At 46.3% G+C, this 26,247-nt stretch overlaps 1 protein-coding gene across 1 annotated transcript in view; it reads left to right on the forward strand.

Annotated features, from left to right (window-relative positions):
- The first annotated feature begins 17,035 nt into the window (after positions 1-17,035).
- KCNAB1 (potassium voltage-gated channel subfamily A regulatory beta subunit 1) overlaps positions 17,036-26,247 on the forward strand; it is a 359,570-nt gene continuing 350,358 nt past the window's right edge. Inside the window, exon 1 of the mRNA XM_025436028.3 lies at positions 17,036-17,325. Within this exon, the coding sequence (XP_025291813.1) occupies positions 17,051-17,325 (275 nt within the window). The 5' untranslated portion in view covers positions 17,036-17,050. The remainder of the gene's footprint in view (positions 17,326-26,247) is intronic.

A 26,247-nucleotide genomic window follows, 5' to 3' on the forward strand; every position in this document is an offset into this window, starting at 1 on the left:
GCGTCTATTTGTGGCCAGGGTTTCTGAATAACAGAGACTAAAGTCCCCCAAAGATGGCCAGCAGATCAAATGCCCCTTTAAGGGATTCAGGACTTTGCAATGACATATCTAGTCCCTATGATTGAAAACAGCAGGAGATCCTCCACAGTCAACATTTCCTCAATAGGTTAGTGCCAAGTCCACCCCAAGATATGGGTTTTATAGACTACGTAGTCTCCTGGGGCTTGCGATATAGTCTTGTCACCCCCAACCTCTCCACAGAAGCCACTAAGGATCATGGCCGAGTGGGGAGGGCTCTGACAGAGGTACCAGCCAGATGCTGCAGAAACGAGAGAGAGTTGTGTGTGTGCAAATGTGGAATGTAGTAAGGATTCCTATGTGTTATCTTCCATCGACTTTGTTTACTTAGTGGGATTATCAGGGCTCTGGGACTTGCCCAAGATCCTACCGCCCGCATCCCAGAGCCAGCATTTAAGTCAACTATACACTTACGGTGTATGCAGAAAGGGATCTTTAGGACGGGTGATCTGTGCAATAATCACTCAGCGATCTCCTGGCTATGGCCTGGTGACTGAAGCTCTCTCTCCGAGAACTCCTAGGAAGTTGGGTTGTTTGTATAACCCAGGCTTATTGTGAGGAAGAGAGACGAGAAACAAAGTGCCCAGCATGGCATTGGACACTTAGTAGATGCTAAAAAGGTTGGCTTCTTTCCTTCCCTTCTCTTCCTCAAGGGACCGAAGCCTAAGGGCTTCACTCGGATTCACCAGGAGGCACAAAACGGAGACTTTCTTTCAAGCAAGTTACTCTCCCTTTTCAAGCCTCCATTTCTTCATTTACGAAGTGGAGATTATAAAGTTGTTGTGGTATTTAAATGAGAAAATGCATGTCAGGTGCTTAGCATCACACACATCACATGGTCAGGGCTCAATCAATGTTAACTACAAATAATAATCATAGAAATGGCAACATTGGAGAATCTAGGGTTGTTGGAGTCAGAGGAACGTGAGCCCGGTTGCCGGCAGGCCCTATAAAGTTGAGTTGGAGCAGGCCCAGACCTAGGAGGAGGCCTGGAGGCCCCAGGAGGAAATTGGGGCCCTTTGAGTCATCCTGTTTTATACACTGTGTGTGCTATACAGCTCTTGCCAAGGAGATGGCAGGATTTTCTTTCAAATAAAACTGAATTTTGCACAGTCCTCAGAAGGAGTCTTTCTTCTGTTGCTGAAATGAGCTTCCTGAGGGCTTCTTGTCGGAATGAAGAGAATGAAGTACTTGACTTTTCGATAATAGCCTCTGGTTTAATAATTAGACATTCCGGGAATAACTGCTTTGGCCAAAGTCAGCTACATTTTATTTTGACGGAGTCTTCTATTTTGAAGGAGTCTTCTATTTTCTCCTTTCTTCCCATTCCATCGTAATAATGGAAAAGGCTATTTGGAAGCCTGGGGTTTTTGTAACGTGTTTTGTTCTTTAAGGCCACGTTGTGTGCTAAGACTTTCCCCACAGGTCACAATTAGAGAAATATTTTATGGTGGGAAGACCTGGGAAAGGCCAACGTCTTATGTATTGCAGACCAGGTGAGAAGTTCTCAAAGTAAGGCTATTTTATAACTCTTCTTCAGATTTTTATTCTATTTTTGCAACAGGGAGCTGGCCCTGTGGAGTTAAGTAGAGGCTGGGAGGCCTTGGGCCAGAGAGACCAAGGCATGGATTCCAGTCCAGCCATGAGCTTGTCCTTGGCAAGTTATTGAGAACTTGTAACCCTCAGGGTCCTCATTTGGAGGATAGTGGTCCTAAACCCGCATTGCTGAATGGTTCGGAGGACAAAGGAGCTTACGTAGAGCTCACTGAGCGTGGCCCGTGGTGAGCCCTCAATATGGTTAAATAAATATTTTGTCCTTTCCCTCACTTCCTCCACTGCTTTGTAATCAGGCAATCATGGGTGAGTCTCTTAGGCCCTCTTGGTATCAGTTTACCCATCTGTACAGTTGAGGAGCTTGACCAGCTCAACACACACTGAGGTTGCACGAGGCCTGAAGAGTCTGTGAGTCAGTGATTCTTCAGGTTGTCATCGTTCCCGGACAAGCTGCTCCAACACCTGATCCAACCCGCTCCAAGGCGAAAGGGAGAATAGCCTCAGGGGGCCACTGGCCTACGTGTCACGATGACCCTCGAGTTGGGCTTGAGGGAAGTAGAAGAGCAGAGGGGCCTCAGGATGGAAAACAACCTGAACCCTTCAGGTGACTGGAAGAGTCCAGGGAGGTCTAGCCTAAGCTTGCTGGGATTTCTGAATGATCAACCAATTCCAGGGCCACGCTAGGCATTTTTGCTGTGTCCAGACAGTTATGTTACTGGTAACAAGCAAAAGAAACCCAGTAAAACCCAGGTGAAATCCAGTAAAGACCAGCTAATGCACAAAAGAGAATTTATGATCCCATAAAAGCAGTAAGTACAAAAAGCAGATCCATGCATGGCTGGACAAGGGACTCAAAGGGTGTGGTCGGGGCCTTTCCTCTACATCTTCCGGCTCTTCTTGTCTGTTGTTTTGAATGTTGGCCTTTTAGTTTTCCTCCTGCTTCTGATGGACTTTGTCTGAGACCCAAGTTGGACCCTGGCAAGCTTAGGCCTACAATCCCATTGAAAGAGACTGGTCTCCTCACCGTATTTCAAATCCTATGGACGGGCTCTGATTGGATTTTGTGAGGGCATGTGAGGTTCACTCCTTGCATGAGCACACGGTAGCGTGGAAGTGGCACACCGCAGTCCTCAGAACACGTAGGCCTAGATGATGTGGCCATCGTGTGAACCCGGGCCAGGTGGGCCTTGTGATTTATAATCTAGTGATATCTATGTGGAGCATAGTCTCTGCCAGGCAATTAGTTCCCCTTTCATGATTCCAGCTCTCAAGGGCTCCCTTCCCTTTTCTTGCCCATTGTTGGTAGTTCCTGGCGGTCTCACCCCCCTTCTTTGGTCCCCTAACCCAGCCCACATCTATCTGACTTGCCCCCTACTTAATTTTCTTCAAACTCTTTGAAGAAAGAGTTTTTACCTGTTTCCTGCTGAAGAGTGACTATGTACATCCACTCTCCTCAAACACAGTCTCCCCAGTGATTCCTTCATCCCCAGCAGTGAAGCAACCCCTTCAATCTTACATCAGAGAGAGAACAGAGGCCCCCAGAAGGGAACATCCCCACTTTCTTCCATTGAGCCTCAAACCTTCCTGTATGTGCTTCCATCCTCCTCCCACCATTTCTCCTGTTATACTAACAGATTATCCAGCCCCTGAGATCAGCTTGTACTTGCGCTCCGGATTCCACGACCCCATCTACCTGGGGACCTTGTTCTATCTGTTGCTTCTCTCTATAATCTTCAGCTTGTCCCTCACACTGGATTCTCCTTCCTGGCGGCAGTAAAAGTTGCTCAAGTCATTTCCATTTTTTAAAAAGAGTTTGTTTGGGAGATAGAGAATACAGGGGTGGAAGGGAAGAGGGAAAGTGAAAGAGAGACTCTCGAGCAGACTCTGTGCTGAGCATGGAGCCTGATGTAGGGCTTGATCTCATGACCCAGAGATCATGACTTGAGCTGAAACCAAGAGTCTGACTTTTAAGTCAACCATCAAGGTGGTCCAAGGCTTTCCCATCTTTAAAATGCCCCCTCAACACCTCCTTCTCCCTCAGCCACTCTATTTCTCTCTTCCACATCCCAGCAATTTTCTGGAAAAGACTGTCTGCCGTCTCCACATCCCCACTTCCCATTTTCTGAGGGTGGCCTCTCTAGCCCACTAATGGGTAGCCTGTCTGTTTAAAGGATCACACCATCCTTTGCTGAATGTCTCTTTTTATCTTTAATGGGAATTTAGTTATTTCTGTTTTTCCCTAAAAAGTTCCATTTAAGAAAGAAAGTGGGTTATGAATCTGAAAAATTTGTCAAACGTTGTGAATGCCAGCATTTCACACCTACCTGTCATCTATAACTCATGGAAGAAATCCTTGGGGAAATGTATATGTGCCTCAGAACTATGGTCAGTGCTGGGCATCAGGACAAGGGGAGGCATGGGTCAGCTTTGGTGAGGCAGCAAGCAGAAATTATGGCTACAAGAGGAGCTCAGAGCCAGGAGTGAGTCTGAGGGTTTGAGGCAAAGAGCATTTCACACATGGGTCTCACCCACAGTGGGCAGAGTCTCTGGTGCTTTGTGAGAGATTACTTGCTTTGTCTTGAATTTATTCTTTATCCTCCCTCTACCTCTGCCTGGGAACATCTGTGTTAATCCTGCTCACCATCGTGTATCAGAAGGAAGTCGTATATAGAAACCATATTCTTTAACAAACATCCAACTGGTGTTTTTTTTTTTTTCATTTGTTTTTATTGAAGTTTGATTTGCCAACATATAGTACACCCACTCGTGTTTAAAGAGCAGCTGCTCAATAATCACGGAGCATGGGTTTTATTTATTTATTTATTTTTTAAATAATCTTTTTTTTTTTTTTTTTTTTTGTTTATGATAGTCACAGAGAGAGAGAGAGAGAGAGAGAGGCAGAGACACAGGCAGAGGGAGAAGCAGGCTCCATGCACCGGGAGCCCGATGTGGGATTCGATCCTGGGTCTCCAGGATCGCGCCCTGGGCCAAAGGCAGGTGCCAAACCGCTGCGCCACCCAGGGATCCCGAGCGTGGGTTTTAGAATCAGACAGCTGTGGGTGATCTTCGGGAAGTTGTTGAGCCTCTCTGGGTCTCAGTGTCTTCTGTGCTACTCAGAATGTATGCATTGTCCACCCTGTTCAACCTCCCCCCGTGCACAGTCCTCCAATATGTGCACAGTCCCCAATTTGCACTTGGGGGATCTTATGAAAATTCAGGTCCTGATTCAGTAGGCTTGGAGTAGTTCTGCATTTAGTTTTAAGAAATTCTCATGTGCTGCCCATTACTGCTGATTCTTGGGCCCTACTTTGAGTAGGAAAAGCCTCTCTGAGCGTTGATCACGTGAGTATAAACAAAAAAAAATGAGTCACCATCTCTTGCAGCAGCAGGATCCCTTAGCACTTTTTGAGATCCCTTATGGGGATGAGGGGAGTGCTTTGAGTAGCTCTGGGGAGTGTGCAGCCCTGCAGGTGGTCAGAACTCCTCCTGTCACTTCCATGTTGGTGTGGCCAGGTCTGCTGTCTTCTGCGTTCTCCCAATTGCTGTTCTAGCTAGCCCGAGCCCCCAAGCCCTCTTCAGGCACCTCAGATATTTGCAGGTGAATGTCTCTGCTTCCAGTCTTCCCTCCATTCACTAGCCTGTGCATACTAGCTCCTAAGTTAAGTCCAGGTATTGTGGAATAGAGAGCTCCCTGCTGACATGCCTTACACTCAATAATACCATAAACCAGCTTTTATTTATTTTTATTTATTTATTTTTAAAGATTTATTTATTTATTCACGATAGACATAGGGAGAGAGAGAGAGAGGCAGAGACCCAGGCAGAGGGAGAAGCAGGCTCCACGCTGGGAGCCTGATGTGGGACGTGATCCCGGGACTCCAGGCTCACACCCCGGGCCAAAGGCAGGTGCTAAACCGCTGAGCCACCCAGGGAGCCCCATTAACCAGCTTTTAGACGCTGAGGAAAATTGGGGCCCAAAAAGTGTTGGCTCCAACTCTTCCATGTGCATTTATTAGGGTCAAATCAAGCATGTATGCTTTGACACATTTAAAAAACTCTCTAGGTGTTAGCATGTAAATATTATAACAATAAATGAGAAGCTGTTATCGTCATATTGTCTATAGTTTCTTGAGCACTTATGCCTCAGGTGCTGCATGTTTTATACCCATCATCTTTACACAAACGTTATAATCTGTATTTCCTTCTTGTGCCAACGGGGATACTGGAACTCAGGTTGAACAGCTTCCCCACTGCTTTCCCACAGCCCCTGTGCGCCAGGGCTGGGATCTGCTACTTCTGTCTCGTGTGAAAGCTTGTTCAACTGCTTCTGCTTTTCTAGATCTAAGTGCTCTCTCATGCTCTCTCTCCATAGACAACCACTTCCTTAAACACGTCTCATTTCACTCTTGCCATTTCCTTTCTTTTTTTATATTTATTTTTTATTGGTGTTCAATTTGCCAACATACAGAATAACACCCAGTGCTCATCCCATCAAGTGCCCCCCTCAGTGCCCGTCACTCAGTCACCCCCACCCCCGCCCTCCTCCCCTTCCACCACCCCTAGTTCGTTTCCCAGAGTTAGGAGTCTCTCATGGTCTGTCTCCCTTTCTGATATTTCCTACCCATTTCTTCTCCCTTCCCCTCTATTCCCTTTCACTATTATTTATATTCCCCAAATGAATGAGACCATATAATGTTCGTCCTTCTCCGATTGACTTATTTCACTCAGCATAATCCCCTCCAGTTCCATCCACGTTGAAGCAAATGGTGGGTATTTGTCGTTTCTAATGGCTGAGGAATATTCCATTGTACACATAGACCACATCTTCTTTATCCATTCACCTTTCGATGGACACCGAGGCTCCTTCCACAGCTTGGCTATTGCGGACATTGCTGCTGGAAATATCGGGGTGCAGGTGTCCCGGCATTTCACTGCATCTGTATCTTTGGGGTAAATCCCCAGCAGTGCAGTTGCTGGGTCCTAGGGCAGGTCTATTTGTAACTCTTTGAGGAACCTCCACACAGTTTTCCAGAGTGGCTGCACCAGTTCAGATTCCCACCAACAGTGCAGGAGGGTTCCCCTTTCTCCGCATCCTCTCCAACGTTTGTGGTTTCCTGCCTTGTTAATGTTCCCCATTCTCACTGGTGTGAGGTGGGATCTCATTGTGGTTTTGATTTGTATTTCCCTGATGGCCAGTGATGCGGAGCATTTTCTCATGTGCGTGTTGGCCATGTCTATGTCTTCCTCTGTGAGATTTCTCTTCATGTCTTTTGCCCATTTCATGATTGGACTGTTTGTTTCTTTGGTGCTGAGTTTAAGAAGTTCTTTATAGATCTGGGAAACTAGCCCTTTATCTGATACATCATTTGCAAATATCTTCTCCCATTCTGTAGGTTGTCTTTTAGTTTTGTTGACTGTTTCTTTTCTAACTCATGTATTTGTGGATTTTTCTGAAGGAGGCTCCCCTTGAAGCAATGCGATCATCACAGAGGGGAAATATCACTGAGGGGCTTCTTCAAAATATTTAGTTGGGTTCCGTCCTACACGGATGGTATTCCCGAGGATCTGGAAGGGTGGGAAATAGAGTCACTTTTTCTATCAGGTAGTGAGGTGGTATCTGTCTATGAAGGGTGTGCCTGCATCAGAAACCTGGGTCGTTATTGGCATTTCTTTTTTTTTTTTTAAGATTTTATTTTTTATTCATAGAGACACACACAGAGAGAGGCAGAGGCACAGGCAGAGGGAGAAGCAGGCTCCATGCAGGGAGCCCGACGTGGGACTCGATCCAGGGTCCCCAGGATCAAACCCCAGGCTGCAGGTGGCACTAAACTGCTGCGCCACCGGGGCTGCCCTGTTATTGGCATTTCCAATGTGGGTGCCGAAGGAATCCTGGAGTTCACACCAAACCACACGCCAAGAATCCTGGTGTGTTGTTTCTGTTGTGAGGGACTGAACTGGGGTCAGCCCTCAGGGCGGGGATCAAGGCAAGGGGTCCTAAGCAGGAACTTGACCAAAACAGACGAACACAGGGGATGGGGAAGAAGAATAAAGTGAGATGAAAACACAGAGAGAGACACGAACCGTAGAGACTCAACTACAGGAAGCAAAGTGAGGGTCGCTGGAGGGGAGGGGGGCAGAGGGATGGGGTACCCGGGTGATGGGCATGAGGAGGGCACGTGAGCGATGAGCACTGGGTGGTACACGCAACCGAAGAATCACTAAATTCTACCCCTGAAGCTAAGTAAAAATCGTCACAGCAGCAAGAGGCCCATAAGGGCGGAGGGACTTAAATACCAGGCCCCTCAAATAGTTCTTGAGCTGGAAGCCCCTTGGAGTCTGGAGTCGTCCGTCACGGTTTAAAGAGACGTGGCTGCGACCGAGGCGGGCGATGGCTGGGACAGGCAGGTTGCTTCGCTCTGACACTCAGGTGTTCCCTGTAAGCTCACAGGACGCCATGGGTCCTGTCGCCTGACCGTCATCAGACCTTGCCTACTTTTAACAATAAGAAAAGAACCGCCTCCCGTTTTGCTCTGCACTTTTCCCTTTTGGGCTGCTCCTTCCTTCGTCCCCTTCAACGGGAAGGAGGTGGAGAGAACGTAAAAAGATGCGTCTCTGCATGTGTGGGTTCCGTGAAGGCTGCTGAAGGCTTGTACAGAGTCGCCTTTTTATTTATTTATTTATTTTTTCCCCTTGCAGTTCCCTTAAGCAGGGACTGCGGCGATGGCGTAGCCCTTAGCACACGTTTCCTTGGTGGCTCCGATGTGTTCCCTTTGCCTGGCGAACACGGTATGTTCGGAGAGGGTGGCCCGTGCTCCCGCAGGGTGACGCTCTGGAATCTGCAAAGAGGCCCTGCCCTGCCTTCGGGGTCGCGTCCTAGTGGGCAGCATGTTGGGGCGGCAGAGAGGCCATCGGTGTCGCGGGGCTCCCTACCCCGACTTAGGGATTCGAGAGCAACGAGACGGACCAGCGCTGACTCGTGGCGGGCACATGGACAGGAGGGAGGACACCACCTCGCAGCAGGCAGGTGACGAGGAAACACCCCAGAAGTCCAGCGAGCAAATGGCCAGCGCGTGCTTATTGATGCCACAAAGCGAGGGCGACCGGAGTTGACCTCTTCGGGGCTCCCCTGCCCAGAGAGTCGGCTCCGGGTGGGCTCCGCGTCCTGGGGCCACGGCCTCGGCTTTGAGTCTTTTGAAGGGGCTCAATCGAGGGGAGCTCAGGCGGCCGTTCTGGGCCGACGGTCCTCCTCCAGGGTGCAGGCTGCAGCGGAGACAGGCGACAAGGGTCCAGGCCGTCACTACGTGGGGGGCCGGGCGTCGCCATCGATGTTGTCGTTCTTCTGACCCAAGCAGTGGCGCTCCTGTGGAAGGGCCGGTGCGAGCTGCTCCTTGGGGACACTGGGTGGGGGGCGTCCCCGTGGGCCTGCCCGCCGGGCCCTGAGCCGGGGAGGCCTGAGGGGCCCCGAGCTCCTGCCGGGTGCAGAGGACGAAGGGGCCGAGGCAACCAGGGAAAGGGTTGGGCGTCTCCGGCCGAGGATCCAGAGCCATTTGGAGCGTTGACAGCCACGGCAGGAGCCCAGACGTCCGCCCTCCCCGGTGGCCGCCTCGCCAGGTCTCCCCCCGGCCAGCGGAGCCACAGCGCGGCCCACTCAAGGCGCCTCGTGGCCTCTGGGCGCCAGCTCGGGCCCTCCCGCGCCTCCTCGCCCCCCTTGGCACAGCCCGACCCGTCAGCCTGCCCCGGGCCAGGAGCGTGGGGTGTGCGCCGCGGGTCCCCAGCAGGGCCTCTGCCTCCCCGGCCCGACCCCAGCTCGGGGAGCCCCTGGGAGGGAGCAGCGCTGAGGGCACCGCAGGGCCCGGGTGCGGCAGGTGAACCCCGGCTGTTCAGCCCATTTGGAGGGACGAGGCCGTTCCTGCCTGTCCCGTCTACGTGGCCACCAACAGTACCCCCGCTCCCCGCAGTGTCCCGGTCGCACGAGGCACCCGGTTCCCTTGGCATCAGGAGCTTGTCCCCGGGGCCCCTCCGGCCCAGATGCCCTCCCGCCACGGGGCAGCCCGGGCCTCTGCTCCTCAGGCCTCCTGCTGCTCTTTGGCCTGAAGGAGGGGAGAGGAGGAAAAGAACACTTGGGCAGTCAGCTACGCTGCCCTCCTCGTGACACGTTCTAAGCTTTCTCTCTTGCTATTTATTTCATATTTTAAAAATTTTATTTACTTATTCCTGAGAGACACAGAGAGCAAGAGGCAGAGACCCAGGCAGAGGAAGAACAGGCTCCCTGCAGGGACCTGATGCGGGACTCGATCCCGTGTCCCCAGGGTCGCGACCTGAGCCAAAGGCGTCCAAGTCTTTTAGTATTTAAATAGGATTTTCTAGAAGTAAAGCAAAACAAAACGTTTTCTCGGTCCCTGGCCCTCATCGCCCCTCAAGAACCCCTGTCAGCGGCGAAGGGGAGGCTCCAGTGGGGAGGACGCTGAAGGTGTGCGGGACAGGTGGGACCTCAAAGGACAGTCGAGCTCGCTGGCTGCAGGGCTGCAGGGGCCGTAGTGCTTGCGCCTACCCGCATGTGCACCCTTTGCTTACGCCCTTGGTTTGTTCCTGAAGATCCAGGTTTCCGGTCGCCCTCATTTCCTACGGTCGGAAGGACTTCCCTGAGCCGCTCTCACAGGTCTGCTAAGGAGCAAGCTCCATTCTCCTGCATCTGCCCAGTCTTCGCAAAAGGCTCAGCCCACCCAAGTCCTCCCCATAATTTATTATGTTTTTTTTAATTGATTTATTTATTTGAGGAAGGGAGGGAGGGACAGAGAGAGAGAGAGAGAGAGAATTTCAAGCAGGCTCCGTGCTCAGCATGGGCTGGATCTCATGACCCTGAGATCACCTACGACCTGAACCCAGACCAAGAGTCCAGGCTGCGCCACCCAGGCGCCCCTCCTGTCGTTGTTCTGTACTGCTCTCCTGGCACCAGCCCACCAGGACATCCTGTCCTCTCATCCTCAAGATACATACAGACGAGAGCCTTACGACTTTTTGTCACCACCACTATTCACCCAGTGTATTCACCCCGTCTACACTGCCATCATCTTTCTCTTAGGTCATTGCCACAATCCCCTAATCACCCTCTGCCTGCTTCCCTGAGCCCCTGCAGTCTGTTCTAGCAAAGCAGCTAGAGCATTCCTCTTATTACATAAATCTGTGGGTACCACTCTTCCCGTCATCTGCTTCCGTAAGCTCTCCCTCTCGGAGATGTCGCCGGATGGATCATTAACACGTCCGTGTTCAATGACACGTCATTGTGATTTTTTTGTATATACCCGCGAAGACATTTAGAGAACTGGATGATTTTTACTATAATAAAAACCCCCTTCTATTTCCAGTAACTTATTTATATGAACAAAGTTCTCAGAACAAGTATCTTTAAAAATGAAAAAAAAAAAAAGAGAGAAAATAGAATTGCTAATGAATCTTACCTCATTCTACCAATGAAGAATATTACTCTGTGGATAAATGACCTAATTCAGAAAAAAATTTTTTTCAAGCCCATCCATGTCTAATAAGAAATGTTTTCAATGAAATTTTACTTCTCATATTACGCAATATTGTTTTTCAAAATTTAGAACATCTAATTTTGGTCAGTTATGTCCAGCAATAATTGTCATGATAACTCAATCCCTAGGACATTTTGTAATATGTAGAGTCTTATGGATATAGAAAATAAAAATTTTAACATCTTTATTTATGTTCGTGTTTTTCTTGCAGAGAATTATTTGATAGGATCATCTGCAAAATATTTTACAAATATTTTATGTCAGAATGAAATTCTGAGCAAGAAGATGGACTAGAAAAACAAGTTCAGGGAGAAAAAGGAAGGACGTAGACTTTCCACCTACTGAAAAGGTGTGTTCATGAATTTTTTAAAAGGCTGATGATAGATATCAAATAGCCATGGGATTTAAATTCCATTGGATCCATTTGAGATAGTGATGTAACAACTTTATTTTTAAAGCAGCCCTATTTACAATACTGGACACGGCGTTCTTTGCCACTACCTAACATTACGATGACAAATGTTATATATTTTAATATGTTTACGATGATAGTTTTTCAATTTTTTGTTGTTGTTGTTAAATATTTTATTTATTTATTCATGAGAGACACACAGAGAGAGGCAGAGACCCAGGCAGAGGGAGCAGCAGGCTCCATGCAGGGAGCCCGACGTGGGACTTGATCCCGGGTCTCCAGGATCAGGCCCTGGGCCAAAGGCAGGTGCTAAACCGCTGAGCCACCCGGGCTGCCCACTTTTTCAAATTTTTAAAAGGGAAACATCAGAAAGTTTGAATTCTAGTGCTGTATATTATCTAACCTGGAGAATAAATATTAATACTTACTAAATGCTAATATATGCTAGATGCAGTTCTAAGTATTTCACACATATTTTGTGAAATGTATTTATCCTAAGGGTGTGAGCAATGCCCTGGTTACTATTGCTACACAGGAAAGAGCCCCAAACTCAATGGTGGTAGTAAAGCGATCATTTTATTTATCTCACCATTTTGAGGGTCAGGAATTTGGGAAGGGCTTGGGTGGGCCGCTGTCACTTGGGGTGTCCCATGCGGTTGCAGCGCGGTGTGGGCTGGGACGGCAGGCACCTGCAGGACCACCTGCGCACGGTGCCCAAGCTGGCTGGCTCGCACCCCTGCCAGTGGCCGTGTGCCTGGACCCCAGGGCCACCCCGAGGGAGCCAGGCCCCGTCCAGGCAGCTGGTTTCCCTGGAATGAACACCCCGGCATGGTGAGCGAAGGCCGTAGGGCCTTTTTTTTTTTTTTAATGTATATATTTTTTTTATTGCAGTTCAATTTGCCAACATATAGCATAACACCCAGTGCTCATCCCATCAATCAAGTGCCCTCCTCAGTGCCCATCACCCAGTCACCCCAACCCCCCGCCCACCTCCCTTTCCACCACCCCTTGTTCGTTGCCCAGAGTTAGGAGTCTCTCATGTTCAGTCTCCCTCTCTGATATTTCCCACTCATTTTCTCTCCTTTCCCTTTTATTCCCTTTCACTATTTTTTATATTCTCCGAACGAATGAGACTATATAATGTTTGTCCTTCTCCGATTGGCTTATTTCACTCAGCATCATACCCTCCAGTTCCATCCACGTCAAAGCAAATGGGTATTTGTCGTTTCTAATGGCTGAGGAATATTCCACTGGATACACAGACCACAGCTTCTCTATCCATCATCTGTCCAAGGACACCGAGGTTCCTTCCACAGTTTGGCTATTGTGCACATTGCTGCTGTGAACATCGGGGTGCAGGTGTCCTGGTGTGTCACTGCATCTGAATCTTTGGGGTAAATCCCCAGCAGTGCAATTGCTGGGTCGTAGGGCAGGTCTATTTTTACCTCTTTGAGGAACCTCCACACAGTTTTCCAGAGTGGCTGCCCCAGCTCACATCCCCACCAACAGTGCAGAGGGCTCCCCTTGCTCCACGTCCTCTCCAACATGGGTTGTTTCGTCTTGTTACTTTTCCCCATTGGCACTGCCGCGGGCCTTTGTGACCCAGCCTCACTTGCCCCGCGTTTTGCTGATGAAAGCGGTGGCAGCCGGGCCAGCGCCCAGCAGCGACAGGGGTCAAAGAGCCTGAGGCCGTGCGCTTTTCTTACTCATTTTAAATACTGTGATTTCTTAAATTATGTTCAGTTTTCTTTTTTTTTTTAAGTTTTTTTTTTTTTAATTATTTATTCATGAGAGACACACAGAGAGGCAGAGGGCGAGGCAGGCTCCATGCAGGGAGCCCGACGCGGGACTCGTTCCCGAGACTCCAGGATCAGGCCCTGGGCCGAAGGTGGCACTAAACCGCTGGGCCACTCAGGGATCCCCCCCAGTTTTGTTTCTAATTGTACTTAATGTGCCTTTTCCTCTCAATCAAGATTATTTTCTTCATTCTACCTGGGGTTTGTTTCTTTTTGTTTGTTTGTTTATTTATTTATATTTATTTATTTATTTATTTATTTATTTATTTATTTATTTATTTTCCCTTTTGTGTCCAGGGAGTTCTATCCTCTTCCTTTCCTGAGAGCCTGCGGGCCATGCGCTTAGCCTGTGCCCAGGCTGGGTGTGATTTTCCCTACCGGACTCAGCCCTCCGTCCTTGCCCGCCCTCCCTCCCTCCCTCCTTGCCTCCCTCCCTTCTTCCCTCAAAACTTCTATTACCTTACTTCGGAATATTTTACCTGAGAAAGGCCTTTTAGGGGGAAGGACTGGGGAATCACTATGGTGTACATTTGCTGTTGTACTGCAGTGGCCTTCCTTGAGGGACCTGGCGGTGGCGGCTGTTGCCTCTTCCTCTTCCTCCTTCTCTTCTTTTTCTCCTCCTCCCCCTTCCCCCTCCCCCCTCCTTCTTCTCCTTCCCCCCTCCTCCTCCTTCTCTGTCTCCTCCTCTTTCTCCTCCTCCTCCTTCTCTTCCTTCTCCTTTTCCTCCTTCTTCTTGTTCTCCTCCTCCTCCTCCTCCTCCTCCTTTTTCTCCTCCTCCCCCTCCTTCTCCTTCCCCTCCTCCTCCTTCTCCTCCTCCTGTCTCCTTCTCCTCTTTCTCTTCCTCCTCTTCTTTCTCCTTCTCCTCCTCTTCCTCCTCCTTTTCCTCCTCCTCCTCCTTCTCCTCCTTCTTCTCCTCCTTCTGTTTCTTTCTCCTCTTTCTCCCCCTCCTTCTCCTTCTCTGTCTCCTTCTCCTCCTCCTCCTCTTCCTCCTCCTTCCTCCTTCTCCCCTTCCTCCTGTGAATCTTCCCTAGCAAATACTGTAAGGTTCAGCCTTGTCCATTCTTACTGCTTAGCTTACTGTGGAGGACTTCCCAGGTAGAACCTCAAAAATTATAATGAATAAATAAAAGAATGAATCCAAGATTTATATAGATATAGGTATATATACACACATTGGCTAAAAAAATATATAGTGAGATTGCATTTGAAAGAAATTATTTCTCTCCACACCCTACCCCTGACAACCACAAATCTGATCTCTGTATCTGTGAGCTTCCTTCCTCTCCCTCTCCTTTCCCTCTCTCCTTTTCTCTCTCCTTCTCCCTCTCTTCTCCTCTCTCTCCTCTGAGGTTCCACATTTAAGGGAGATCACATGGTATTTGTCTTTCTCTGTCTGACTCTATTTCATTTAGCCTCGTGCTCTCAGGGTCCATCCGTGTTGTCACAAATTGCAAGCTGGCTTTCTTTTTCGTGGCTGAGTAGTATCCTGTTGCATATGTGACCCTGTGTGTGCATAATCACAATTTCTTTACCCATTTATCCACTGGTGGACACTTAGTTTATTTCCTGAAAAAATATTAAACCTAGAACTATCCTATGACCTAGTAACTCCACTTCTGGGTGATGAATTGAAAGAAAACAAAAACATTAACTTGAAAAGATATAGGCACCCCCGTGCTCATTGCAGCATTATTTACAATAGCCAAGATAGGGAATGGGTAAAGAAATTGTGGTGTGTATAGACAAAGCAATATTATTCAGCCATAAAAAAGGAATGAGGGCTAGGTTTTAAAATTGCCCCAAGTGGATAATTATTCCCGTCTTTATAGATGAGGAAAGTAAAACATAGTGGGGTTAAGTGATTTGCTGAGATCAGAGAGCTGGTAGGTGACGGAGTTACCCCAGCAGTCTGCCCTTACTGCAGAGCTCCTCAACACAACAGCACTGCCTTCTGAGAAAGGTAAGCCTGAGGAACGGTGAGACCCCTTTGGTTGAATGAACGTAGCTCCCGCTCCCCAGTGCCACTCCAGGGCCCTCTGAGCTGGTACTTGACCAACAATCTCGAACTAGGGAGACCGTCCTCAGAGTCCACACTTTGAGACTGTCGCTATGGATACTGTAGTCGTTAGAGCTCTTTGATGACTCCAGGGTTGGGGGCAGGGGAGGGATTGGGAAGGTTGCAGCTGCTGATGTTATGAGGTCTTCAGGCTCCCCTGTATCGGTGGGACAGACCCTGGTACTTGCTAGAAGCTGCCTCCTTGCCCTTTGCTCAATGTTTCAGGTGACACGTGGTCTCGTGGTCATAGTTCTAATCCTCGACGACTCTAGATGTTAACATGAAACGGCTTTTAGCTAAATACAGGAGAGCCCACGTGGTGTGATTTGCTGCCCCCCACTCTTGGCTTTGACTAATTAGCAGCCCTCGGGCTCCTCAAAGGCATCTCTATGATTTCCAGGAGATTTAACTTTTTAAGAAGAACCTTGTCCTTCCTACTTTCTTTCCTGTTATTTTCAGAGGCTATAAAAGTTCACTATCCCTCTATTTTTAACTTATGGTCTCGCATGTTTAGAGAAATTCGCCAACGTTCCCAAGTTCTTCACATGCAGCCAACACTGAGGCAGTCGGTAGAGCCGAGGGACTGCTGTCTGTTGGGGATGCCTGGGCTTAGCGGGCGGTCAAGCAGCGTTGTGGTAGACACCTAGATGGGCACTGACATCATCGCCTCTTGAGTTAGGACAGATCGGTGGGCATGTGTGGGTCAGTCCCATGGGGCTTGAGCACAAGGGCCATTAACTGAACTTTCTCTCTCCATCTTCAGGGCTGGTTTTCCTGGGCCCTGGGCACCCCCACCTCCATCCACATCTGCACACACTCCATCCTCCATCCTCCATCTTACTGCTTCCCCTCAGTCTACTAGCTTTGTCACTCCAGCATCAGCCTCAGTCTACTCAGTTGTAGAGAGATTCTCAGGCCTTGCGTCCTTGAGGAGTATCCAGAGGGTCAGTTACTGCTACGGTGGGCTTAACATTCTTCACTGGGAATGAAAGAATGTTTGACACATATTATGTGGTTCACTGACATTCAAAAAACCTCCCTCTCCCAAAGGATTATGAAGTAAGTTAAACATTATTTTAAGGCTTACACTAAAGGAATGATCTTCCCCCTGCATTGATATCGTTAAACTTATTTGAGGAAATTCACATTAAAGCTGTGAAAACTCTGAAGGGATTCTAATTAAGAATGGCTAATGAGCCTCTAGATGTCCTTTTTAAAAATATAACTCTAACATGATGGCCAAAAATAATTTGCTGACCTTAATGATCTAAGGTTCAGACATTTTTTTGAAATGAATTAAGTCCAAGCGTTGAAGAAGAACTAGCACCGCACAGCTTCAGCATCACAAAACCATTAGGGGTTGGGTTTTGTTTTTGTTTTTGTTTTAATTTCCGTGTGCAAGGATATCACAGGTAGCGCCCGTCAGCTCTTCCTCAGGGAAGCTGGAGAGATAGCCTTTCATGCCCAGCCAGGGACCTGGCTCAATTACAGCTCGGCAGCAGGATAAAGTTAAGGGGATGGGGGAGGACAGGGAAGACAGGGCGACAGAAGCAGAAAAATCAATTCAAATTACTCTGATGCCGGTGACTTGGAGTCTGGGCTGCTAGCGGAGCTCAGGATGCTGGCGGCCCGGAGCGGGGCGGCGGGGAACCAGATCGCAGAGGACAGCACCAGGCTACGGAAGCAATCTGGGCTTTCCGTCGGGGGCAAAGACAGATCTCCCAAGAAAGCCTCAGAAGGTGGGAAGGACGGCAGCCTCAGCCCGTCGGGGCCGGCCCGGCTCAGGGTGCGGCCCGTGGCTCTGGGGCGCGACGTGGAGCTGAGCTGGTACCTGAGGCTCCAGGAGCTGTCCAGCGAGCACACGACCGCCTGCACCACGGGCATGCCCCACAGGTAAGGCCCCCCACCCCCCGGCTGAGGCCCCGCTCCTCAGGGGGGGCTTGGGCCCTTCCCCCCCATTTTGCTGGAGACCTTAAGGGCTCTGATCGGGTTAGGAACAACACTTCGGAAAGTCTAACCCCAAAGAGCAGGAACTTGATGAAAATGGCAAATAAGGCTCCGGGGATTGTCATTCAGAGAATACACCTCCAGGTGAGGAGGCAGGGGAGGCCTGGGAGGAGGATGGCATTCGGATTTGTCTTGAGTGCGAAGCAGAGGAGTTCAAGGACTGCAGGAAAGGGAGCCCTTTCCCAAACAGCAACAGAACCGACTTTGCGCTCTTTTTTTGCCTCCCTCTACCTTGAGGATGTGGGGGCGGAGGAGGGACCCGAGCTCAGCCCGTGTGAAGAGTGTACAGGTGAGTGAGTGGTGTGAATTTGCAGGATGGGAGCTTGGTCTGGCCAGGGGCATGCAGGGTGGACCGAATGGACCACCCATAGCGGGTGCGAGCCCCTTGTCTGAGCAAGGAAGACAACATCAGGGGAAAATGTCACATGAAAAAGAAGATAGGTGACTGTGAGACAGATCTCTATAGATTTCATTTCTGTTCTTTTCTCAGCCTCGGCTTCAAATAATGCAGAGCAGGAATATTTCACAAATCTCAATGTCGTAAGGCAAAATGTACTGAGCAGCGGTGCTCGGAGTCTGAAACTTTAAGAGTGCTTATTTCCTATAATTATTAAAAAATCTCTTAGGAATCAAAGATAATTTTGCAAGGAAAATTACTGTGAAAATAAAGCCTACGATAACTATTGCCATTAAATGGCAATAAAAATTAACTAGAAATAAAAAACAGTTGCAACAAAATGGCCAACATATAGAACACTTCTTTTGTAGAGACTGGGGGGTAGCCTAGAATCCCTGAATGCATTATATTTATCAGAGCATCCCAGTGCACTCATGCTGTCCCCATTTTTATATTTCTTTCTTTTTTCTTTTTAAGATTTTATTTATTTATTCATGAGAGACACAGAGAGAGAGAGAGAAGCAGAGACACAGGCAGAGGAAGAAGCAGGCTCCATGCAGGGACTTGATCCCAGGACCCTGGGATCACCCAGGCATCCCCCATTTTTATATTTCTAATTCCAAAAGGATATCATAGAAAAATTAACTTAGCAATTGAGTCAATTTATTTAGCCATTGATGCCTGTAGACTAAAAACTTGTTGAGCTACAGACCTCAAAATTGCCTGCACTTCCCTTTTTCCATTCCATTTTCAAGGCAGGAATAAAATAGATATTTCCAAATCTAAGCCGCTATTTAAAAAAAAATCAACATTTAAAAAGTAGAACAAGATAAGGTTTCTAGAAATGTTCTGTGAAATACATTTACTATTTATGGCCAGAGTGATTTGTCTGAAGCTCTTGTACGCAGTCGTGCCTACATTTGGGGTACGTGGAGAAAGGACCCAAGGAGGATGATCTCAAGTCAGTAAAAGCTTGAATGACCTGTCTGTGTTGGGAACATACTTCGTATCTATACATCTTCAAGCTATCACCAATGAGCTTCCGGAAAGAGAGTTAAGTGGCAAAGGAGAGCCCCGATAATGATTGCCTTCCGTGATGAATTCTTTTACTTTCTCTATATCAGAAGCTTTCCTTATAGGAGTGTTACACAGGAATTTTTATGATCCTGTTTTATGCTCTATTTTATGATCATAAAGCTCCTACTCTATTATCTGATGATGAAGTAACATTTATCAGGCCAGAGGGGAATATTAATTAAGGTAACCAGGTTTAGCCCAGCAACTTTTGGGAAGAAACAAATATCTACTTTTTTTCTTTTTTTGCTTTAGTCAAACAATAACAATTTGTCCTATAGTCAGAAGAGATGACCCAGAATTAATGGTTTCCATGGTAATCTGTGGGGCAGTGTTATTAACCGTTGATTTGCAGTAACTTTGGGTGTCCTTTGCATAGTGAGAGGTTAAAGAACTGTGAAAATCATGTTTATCTTACATCATCAAAACCCAAAAATGTCTCCTCCCCCTTTATTTTTGCAACATGATTGTTTCTAGGAGGGAACTAGTGTGCGCAGTTGGAACTAAGACCTTTTAGAAAATAGATCTTCTTCAGAGCTCTATATGTGTATATCTCAGAAAAAAGATAGTTTTTCTCATTGTCAGCTCATTTCCTTTATATACTCTACTGTTGGAACTACGTCAAGCTCAGTTGAGTCCTTGAGATCACTGGGAGGATGACCGATGGTGTAATCCTCTCAAACTGTAAGTAGTAGAACATACACTCCCCCAAGCCACCTGCTTTTCTTTCATTTATAAATAAAAAGCATAGCTCAAGAGTGATAATTTCACTAGAGACCTGTATGTAGAATACGAATATGATCAAAATAAGAACAAATGTATTCATCTGTGAAGTCGTACTTACAGGACAGAAAATGAAACGCATCGAGGAGCCCTTGAAGACATTGCACATTTGCTATGGGCGAGAATTTTATGGGTTGTTGGTTAATGGCCATCAATAGGGAAGTGCTAGAGGGTTCTAATTCCATTTCTCTTTCTGAGAGGATGGAATGAAAATATTTTACAGCAGGTTAATTCTAGTTCATGAGGGATTTGAGGATTGTCTTAGCCTCAGATTCAGTGATAACCTATATTTGAAAAAAAGGGTATTATTAAGTGATTGGAAGAAAGCATTAGAGATTGAGAGGGGTCCAGCAGTCCTAGTATATTTAAGAAATAAAATTGCAGGAAGCGGTGCAGAGAAAGCACTTTAGTTTTGTGGGACATGGTTCTGACCCCCTTTCTGGGGCCGTGTCTACATAGGACTACATATAAAACAATCTGATATAATTTGCTTCATATTGATTGGCCCTTTTGCAGAGTTGACTGCTCACCCTGTGATACTGGTGTATTTTATGCGATGGTTCATTCCTCCGCATAGTGAGAGAGAGAGTGGTGCAGGCGCCAGAGTCCTGAGATTGGAGGCAAAAAGTTGGCTTTAAGTTCCTGCATAACCATGGAAATGATTTTTTAACAATTTATTTGTTGTTAAGTAACAGGGTTTTTCCCTAAATTTGGTAGAAAAATTTGAAAACAAAAACATGTAAAGAAGAAAGGCAACTACTGCTAATAATCGTTGTGCTTTTCTCTAGCCTTTTGAATTGGAATCCTACATATATATTCTGTTTTCTACCTTTTTTTTCATTTTACATTATGCCGGTCCTTTTTATTATCTTAAAGACAACATAAAAATTTCTTTCTAAGGACTGCATCTTATTCTATTATTGCTTAGCTATTCTTATTTTGCTTCCTACTTGTCATTATTAAAAATGATATGATAATAAATATCTTTATATCAGATTTTAAAAAATCATCTCTGTTTATTTTCTTAGGCTCTATTCCTAGAAGTGTAGTTAGTGGGTGGTTATTATATAGATAATGTTACATACACATATATGCACACGCATGCATATTCATTCTTAATGTATACTGTGCAACTGCTTTCTGGAAATATTTTCTCTGTGTGATCTCCCGCTGGCAATATTTGAGGATACCTATCTCATTGCTTTCTCTATATACATAGTGTTTATATGGAATCCATAGCATTGAGGGTTTTTATAAGTCTTTAAAATTCTAGTATAGTTAACATACAGAATTATATTTGTTTCAGGTGTATGATACAGAGATTCAACAATTCTATACATTACTCAGGGCTCATCATGACAAGTACATTCTTTAATGCTCATCATATAGCATTGAGTTTTACAGTTAAACAAATTGTTGGGTGAGTTAATTAACGTTTTTAAGTCTCAATTTCTTTGACCACAAAAGAGGACTAATAGCATTATAAAGAACTCTGGTAAAAATTAAATGAGATACTGTAAGAGTGATGCATTTTGTTTTTGATTCTCTAAAATAAGGGTTGGGATGTGACCCCATATAGTACATGGTGTATCGAAAGCTTATGAAGGTAATTAAGGATGGGGTGACTCTTAAATACCTGGCAAAAGTGTGCACTTCACCTAGCACCTGACAGCTGAGGATCCTGTAGTGCTCAATTAATATTTATGAGATACCACCGTGTGCTCTTAATAGAGGCTTTTTGAGGATTCATACAGTCACCATCCTCCTGGGGAAAAGTGACTTAGGGATAGAATACAAAGAGCTTTTAAATACTTTTTAATACAATATTAACATTCCAAACCATAGCTGACTGAACCTATTAAATTGAAATGACTGGGAACATTTAGTGGGGCAAGTCAACACACGAATGAACATTTAGCTAGAGCATTTTAATAGTGATATCTACCAGCTTCATAAATGTTTCTTCTTAAGCAGAGAGTTACACTGAGCCACATTTCTAATGTTTCCTCTTTCTGCTGTCAAAACTCCTTGACTTCCTAGAAATCATTTCCTTCGGCCCACTTCTAGAGGATCAAATGTGGTTCTATGAGCTTTGGTGGATTCAGTTCCTGCCAACAGGGCAGCAGGTGATCCGTGAGCTAAGCAACCTCTTGACTTGAGTTTGTGCAGTGAGATCTGGAGTTAGGAATCAAGCCTGAGATCAGTGAATGAACATTCAACAACCACTGATGGAGCATCCTCTTTGTGCAAGGCCCCGTGGCTGACACAAAGATGAATTAGGACTACTGGTCCTCACAGGATTCTTACCCTCACAGGACTCTCTCCCCTGGGCTATACAGGGTACAGTTTAGGGGAGCTAAGACTTGTACTTAAACAAAAAGTGCTATAAAAAAGTCATAAAGGGACGCCTGGGTGGCTCAGTGGTTGGGCGTCTGCCTTTGGTCCAGGGCATGATCCTGGAGTCCCGGGATCGAGTCCCGCGTCAGGCTCCCTGCATGGAGCCTGCTTCTCCCTCTGTCTGAGTCTCTGCCACTCTGTATCTTTCATGAATAAGTAAAATCTTTTAAAAAAAAAAGTCATAAAGCTCAGAGGAAGGAGGAGGGAGTGCTTCCAGCTGAAGTGTTTAGATCTGGACCTGGAAGGTGAGCAGGTCTTGACCAAGAAGAGGTCAGGGCTAGGGAAGGCGATTCATGTGGAGGGAAGAGCGTGAGCAAGGGCACAGAAGTATGAAAGCATGAGAGGGAAATGGAGAGCTGCTTCTATTCATGAGATTCCCACAAGTGTCCCCAAAAGATCCTTGCAGGCTGGCGCTGGGAGTGTGGCCAAGAGAATGGAAGGATCGGAGACCATTTTCAGAGACTTGAGAGTCAGGCAGAGCTTAGGCATAGAGGAGAAGCAGTGTGTGTAGGCTGCTCTCAAGAAGAGGCAATGGAGAAAAGAGAGGATGATTGTTGAAGTCTGAAGCAAGGTCCAGGGAGAAGTTTCTGGAGAAAGCCAATCTGCAGAATTTTTTTTTCTTTTTTTTTTTTTTTGCAGAGGGGAAGAGTCCAGTGGAGAAAGAAAGTGTGTAGTGCAAGTAATGAAGCCAGGTCCTCAAAGAGGAAGAGGAGAGAGTCAAGGGCACTAAATGCAGGTGTTAGGTTTGGCAAAGGGAAGTGCTGATGGCCTGATGATGAAGAACACGCCTCTGGCGTCCTGTGGTGTGCCGGCTGCATTCCAGCAGGGTCACCTATCAACCAGAGGCTCTGGGCAGGGCCCCCGCTTAACAGAGGAAGTTGGCTTGGGGATTAAAGCCATCATCTAGGAACCAGGTTCAATCACTGGCTCTGCCACTGACTGCCTGTGTGACTTAGTTTCTTCAGCTGTTCAAGGTGGATAATGAGAATACCAATGCTACAGAGGGGGTAAAATGACTCAAATAAGGAAAGCACATGGGGTCTGGCACATAGTAGGTGCGCTGTTATATGAAAGTCCTTAACAGAGTTGCTGGCACATGCTCCATGCCCTTGTTTTTATCATGAGATTATTACTGGGCCTATTATTAGAGATGCCCCCTTTCCTGGAGTGTAGTAACTCTGATTCCACACATGGGTATAAGAATACCTGGCTGAGGAGACTGTTGTGAGGGTTCCATGAAATTATGTAAAACACCTGGTAAATACTGACACTCAATCGCTTTGGGTCCCTTTTACCCTTTCCTCCTCCTCTACCGACCTAGAACATAGTGGACAGCATCAGTTAATGGTATCAGGAACAGAGAGAGATGGAAATCAGCTATAATGGGATAACTAAAAAATCTTTTTTTTTTTTTTTTTACTAAAAAATCTTAAACATTATTTGAGAGCGAGAGAGTGAGCATGGGGGAGGGGCAGAGGAGGAGAGAGAACCTCAAGCAGACTCCCTGCTGAGCGTGCAGCCCAATGCAGGGCTCGATCTCACAACCCTGAGATCATGACCTGAGCCGAAACCGAGAGTCAGACACGTAACTGACTGTGCCATCCAGGCGTCTCAGGAATAACTAAATTTTTAAACCAGTATTTTTTTTTTTTTCAGAAAATACCATTGATTAGATTCTTTTGTTATTAAAGAAAACACTCTTTTCTAAAAGGTGATATGTATTTCTTCGAGCAACATGTTTTCTTTAAGGTTATAAATCTTAGAATGTTTATGTGAGTGGTCACCTAGATCGAACTTTCCAGAGATGTTAGAACGTGAAGATGTTTTTGTATGGCTGAACTATGATTTCAGACAATGAGCTAGAAAGATTGCTTCCAAGCTCTTTGTTCTGTTGCTTTGTATGTTGGTGCAAATCTCAGACTATTGAATGACTGGATGAGTGAGAGGGTGCGCCTCAATAGGACAGGCGTTAGATTAATTAGAGGAAGTTGGCAGCCCGGGTGGCTCGGCGGTTTAGCACCACCGTCAGCCCAGGGCATGATCCTGGAGACCTGGGATCGAGTCCCATGTCAGGCTCCCTGCATGGAGCCTGCTTCTCCCTCTGCCTGTGTCTCTGCCTCTCTGTCTCTCTCATGAATGAATGAATGAATGAATGAATGAATGAATGAATGAATAAATAAATAAATAAATAAAATATTTTTAAAAAAATTAGCAGCAGCCCTAGGGGAAGGGTGGGATTGTCATGGTTTCTAAAGGTGAGGTTGATGTCCTTTGATGTTAGGGCCAGGAGGCCACCAATGCCCTGTGCTGCTGTGCCCCCAGGGTGGTGAGCTGGAAGTAGACACCCCTGGGCGGGCACATCGACCTCCACAGTAGTAACCAACTACATAGGGGCTTGCTTCAGTCTGCATCCCTGTGACTACCTTTCAGGTCATCTTAGGAAAACCCAGGCAGTTTCTCAGTTTTATATTCCTGTTAGTTGGGTCATGTTTATGTGTGTCCAGGTCATTCTGGACTGTGGACACCCTGAAGGCAATGTCTATGTCTTGGTCTTCTAATCTGCCCACAAGGTTCTTTTCTAACTGGATGTCGGTGGATTGAGGACAGCACAGCAGCTCTGGTTCCTCTGCCATTCCTGGGGGCGGGTTCATGGAACGACAGGGGCACTGGCTGAGGGGCTCGCACCTCTGGTTTGAATCCCATTTTGCCTTGTGACCATAGTACGGTTTTAAAATTCTCCAGCACTCAATGTCTCCTCTGTAATACGAGAGGACTAGACAAGTTGACATCTCAGGCTCTTTTCAGCTCTGAGCCTACATGATTTAATGATATCACAATCCAGAATTTGGGGATAAAGTTTGATTTCCTGCTCAACGACCTGCATAGAAATTGTGCAGTTGTATTATCTCTGCAGGGAAAAGGAAACATGTTGATGCTTCGTTCTGAAGTTGTAGCAGAACATTCTCCAAATTTTAAAGTGAATTATTTTAGTGATTGATTGACCATTGCTAGATAAGTTTAATTTTTAAAAGTTTTCTTTTATTTATTTATTTGGAATTATTTGACACGAACTTTATTTTTTAAAATTTTTTTAATTTTATTTTTTATACTAAATTTATTTTTTATTGGTGTTCAATTTGCCAACATACAGAATAATATCCAGTGCTCATCCCGTCAAGTTCCCTCCTCGTGCCCGTCACCCATTCACCCCCACCCCCTGCCCTCCTCCCCTTCTACCACCCTTAGTTCGTTTCCCAGAGTTAGGAGTCTTTATGTTCTGTCTCCCTTTCTGATATTTCGTACCCATTTCTTCTCCCTTCCCTTATATTCCCTTTCACTATTATTTATATTCCCCAAATGAATGAGAACATATAATGTTTGTCCTTCTCTGATTGACTTATTTCACTCAGTTTTCTTTTTTAAAAAAATATTTTATATTTAAGTAATCTTTATACCTGACATGGGGCTCGAACTCACAACCTTGAGATCAAGAATTGCATGCCCGACCAACTGGGCCAGCCATGCACCGCTAAAATTTTCTTCCCTTCCCTTCCCTTCCCTTCCCTTCCCTTCCCTTCCCTTCCCTTCCCTTCCCTTCCCTTCCCTTCCCTTCCCTTTCCTTCTTTTCCTCTTTTCTTCTTTCTCTCTTTTTTCTTTTTTTTTCTTTTCTTTTCTTTTCTTTTTTCTTTTCTTTTCTTTTCTTTTCTTTTCTTTTTCTTTTCTTTTCTTTTCTTTTCTTTTCTTTTCTTTTCTTTCTTTTGCTTTATATATTTATTCATGAGAGACACAGAGAGAGAGGCAGAGACACAGGCAGAGGGAGAAGCAGGCTCCATGCAGGGAGTCCGATGCAGGACTCCATCCCAGGACCCCGGGGTCACGACCTGAGCCACAAGCAGATGTTCAACCACTGAGCCCCCCAGATGCCTCTAACATTTTTTTAATAGAAAGAGACAGAATCATACAAACACTTACAGTTTGTAATGTCCCTTGTTAATGAAGTGTTTTCATATATACCATCTTCTGTGCTGATGTGTTTTTTTTTTTCATGAATATTGAGAAGAAATGTGTCACACCTCATACCTATGAACTCATGGCTATTATGGCAGAAGACAAGGCTAGGTTTTAAAATAGACGAGTCAACGTAAAGGAAAATTTTC

This window comes from Canis lupus, chromosome 23 (genome assembly GCF_003254725.2).
Source record: "Canis lupus dingo isolate Sandy chromosome 23, ASM325472v2, whole genome shotgun sequence".
NCBI lineage: Eukaryota > Metazoa > Chordata > Mammalia > Carnivora > Canidae > Canis > Canis lupus.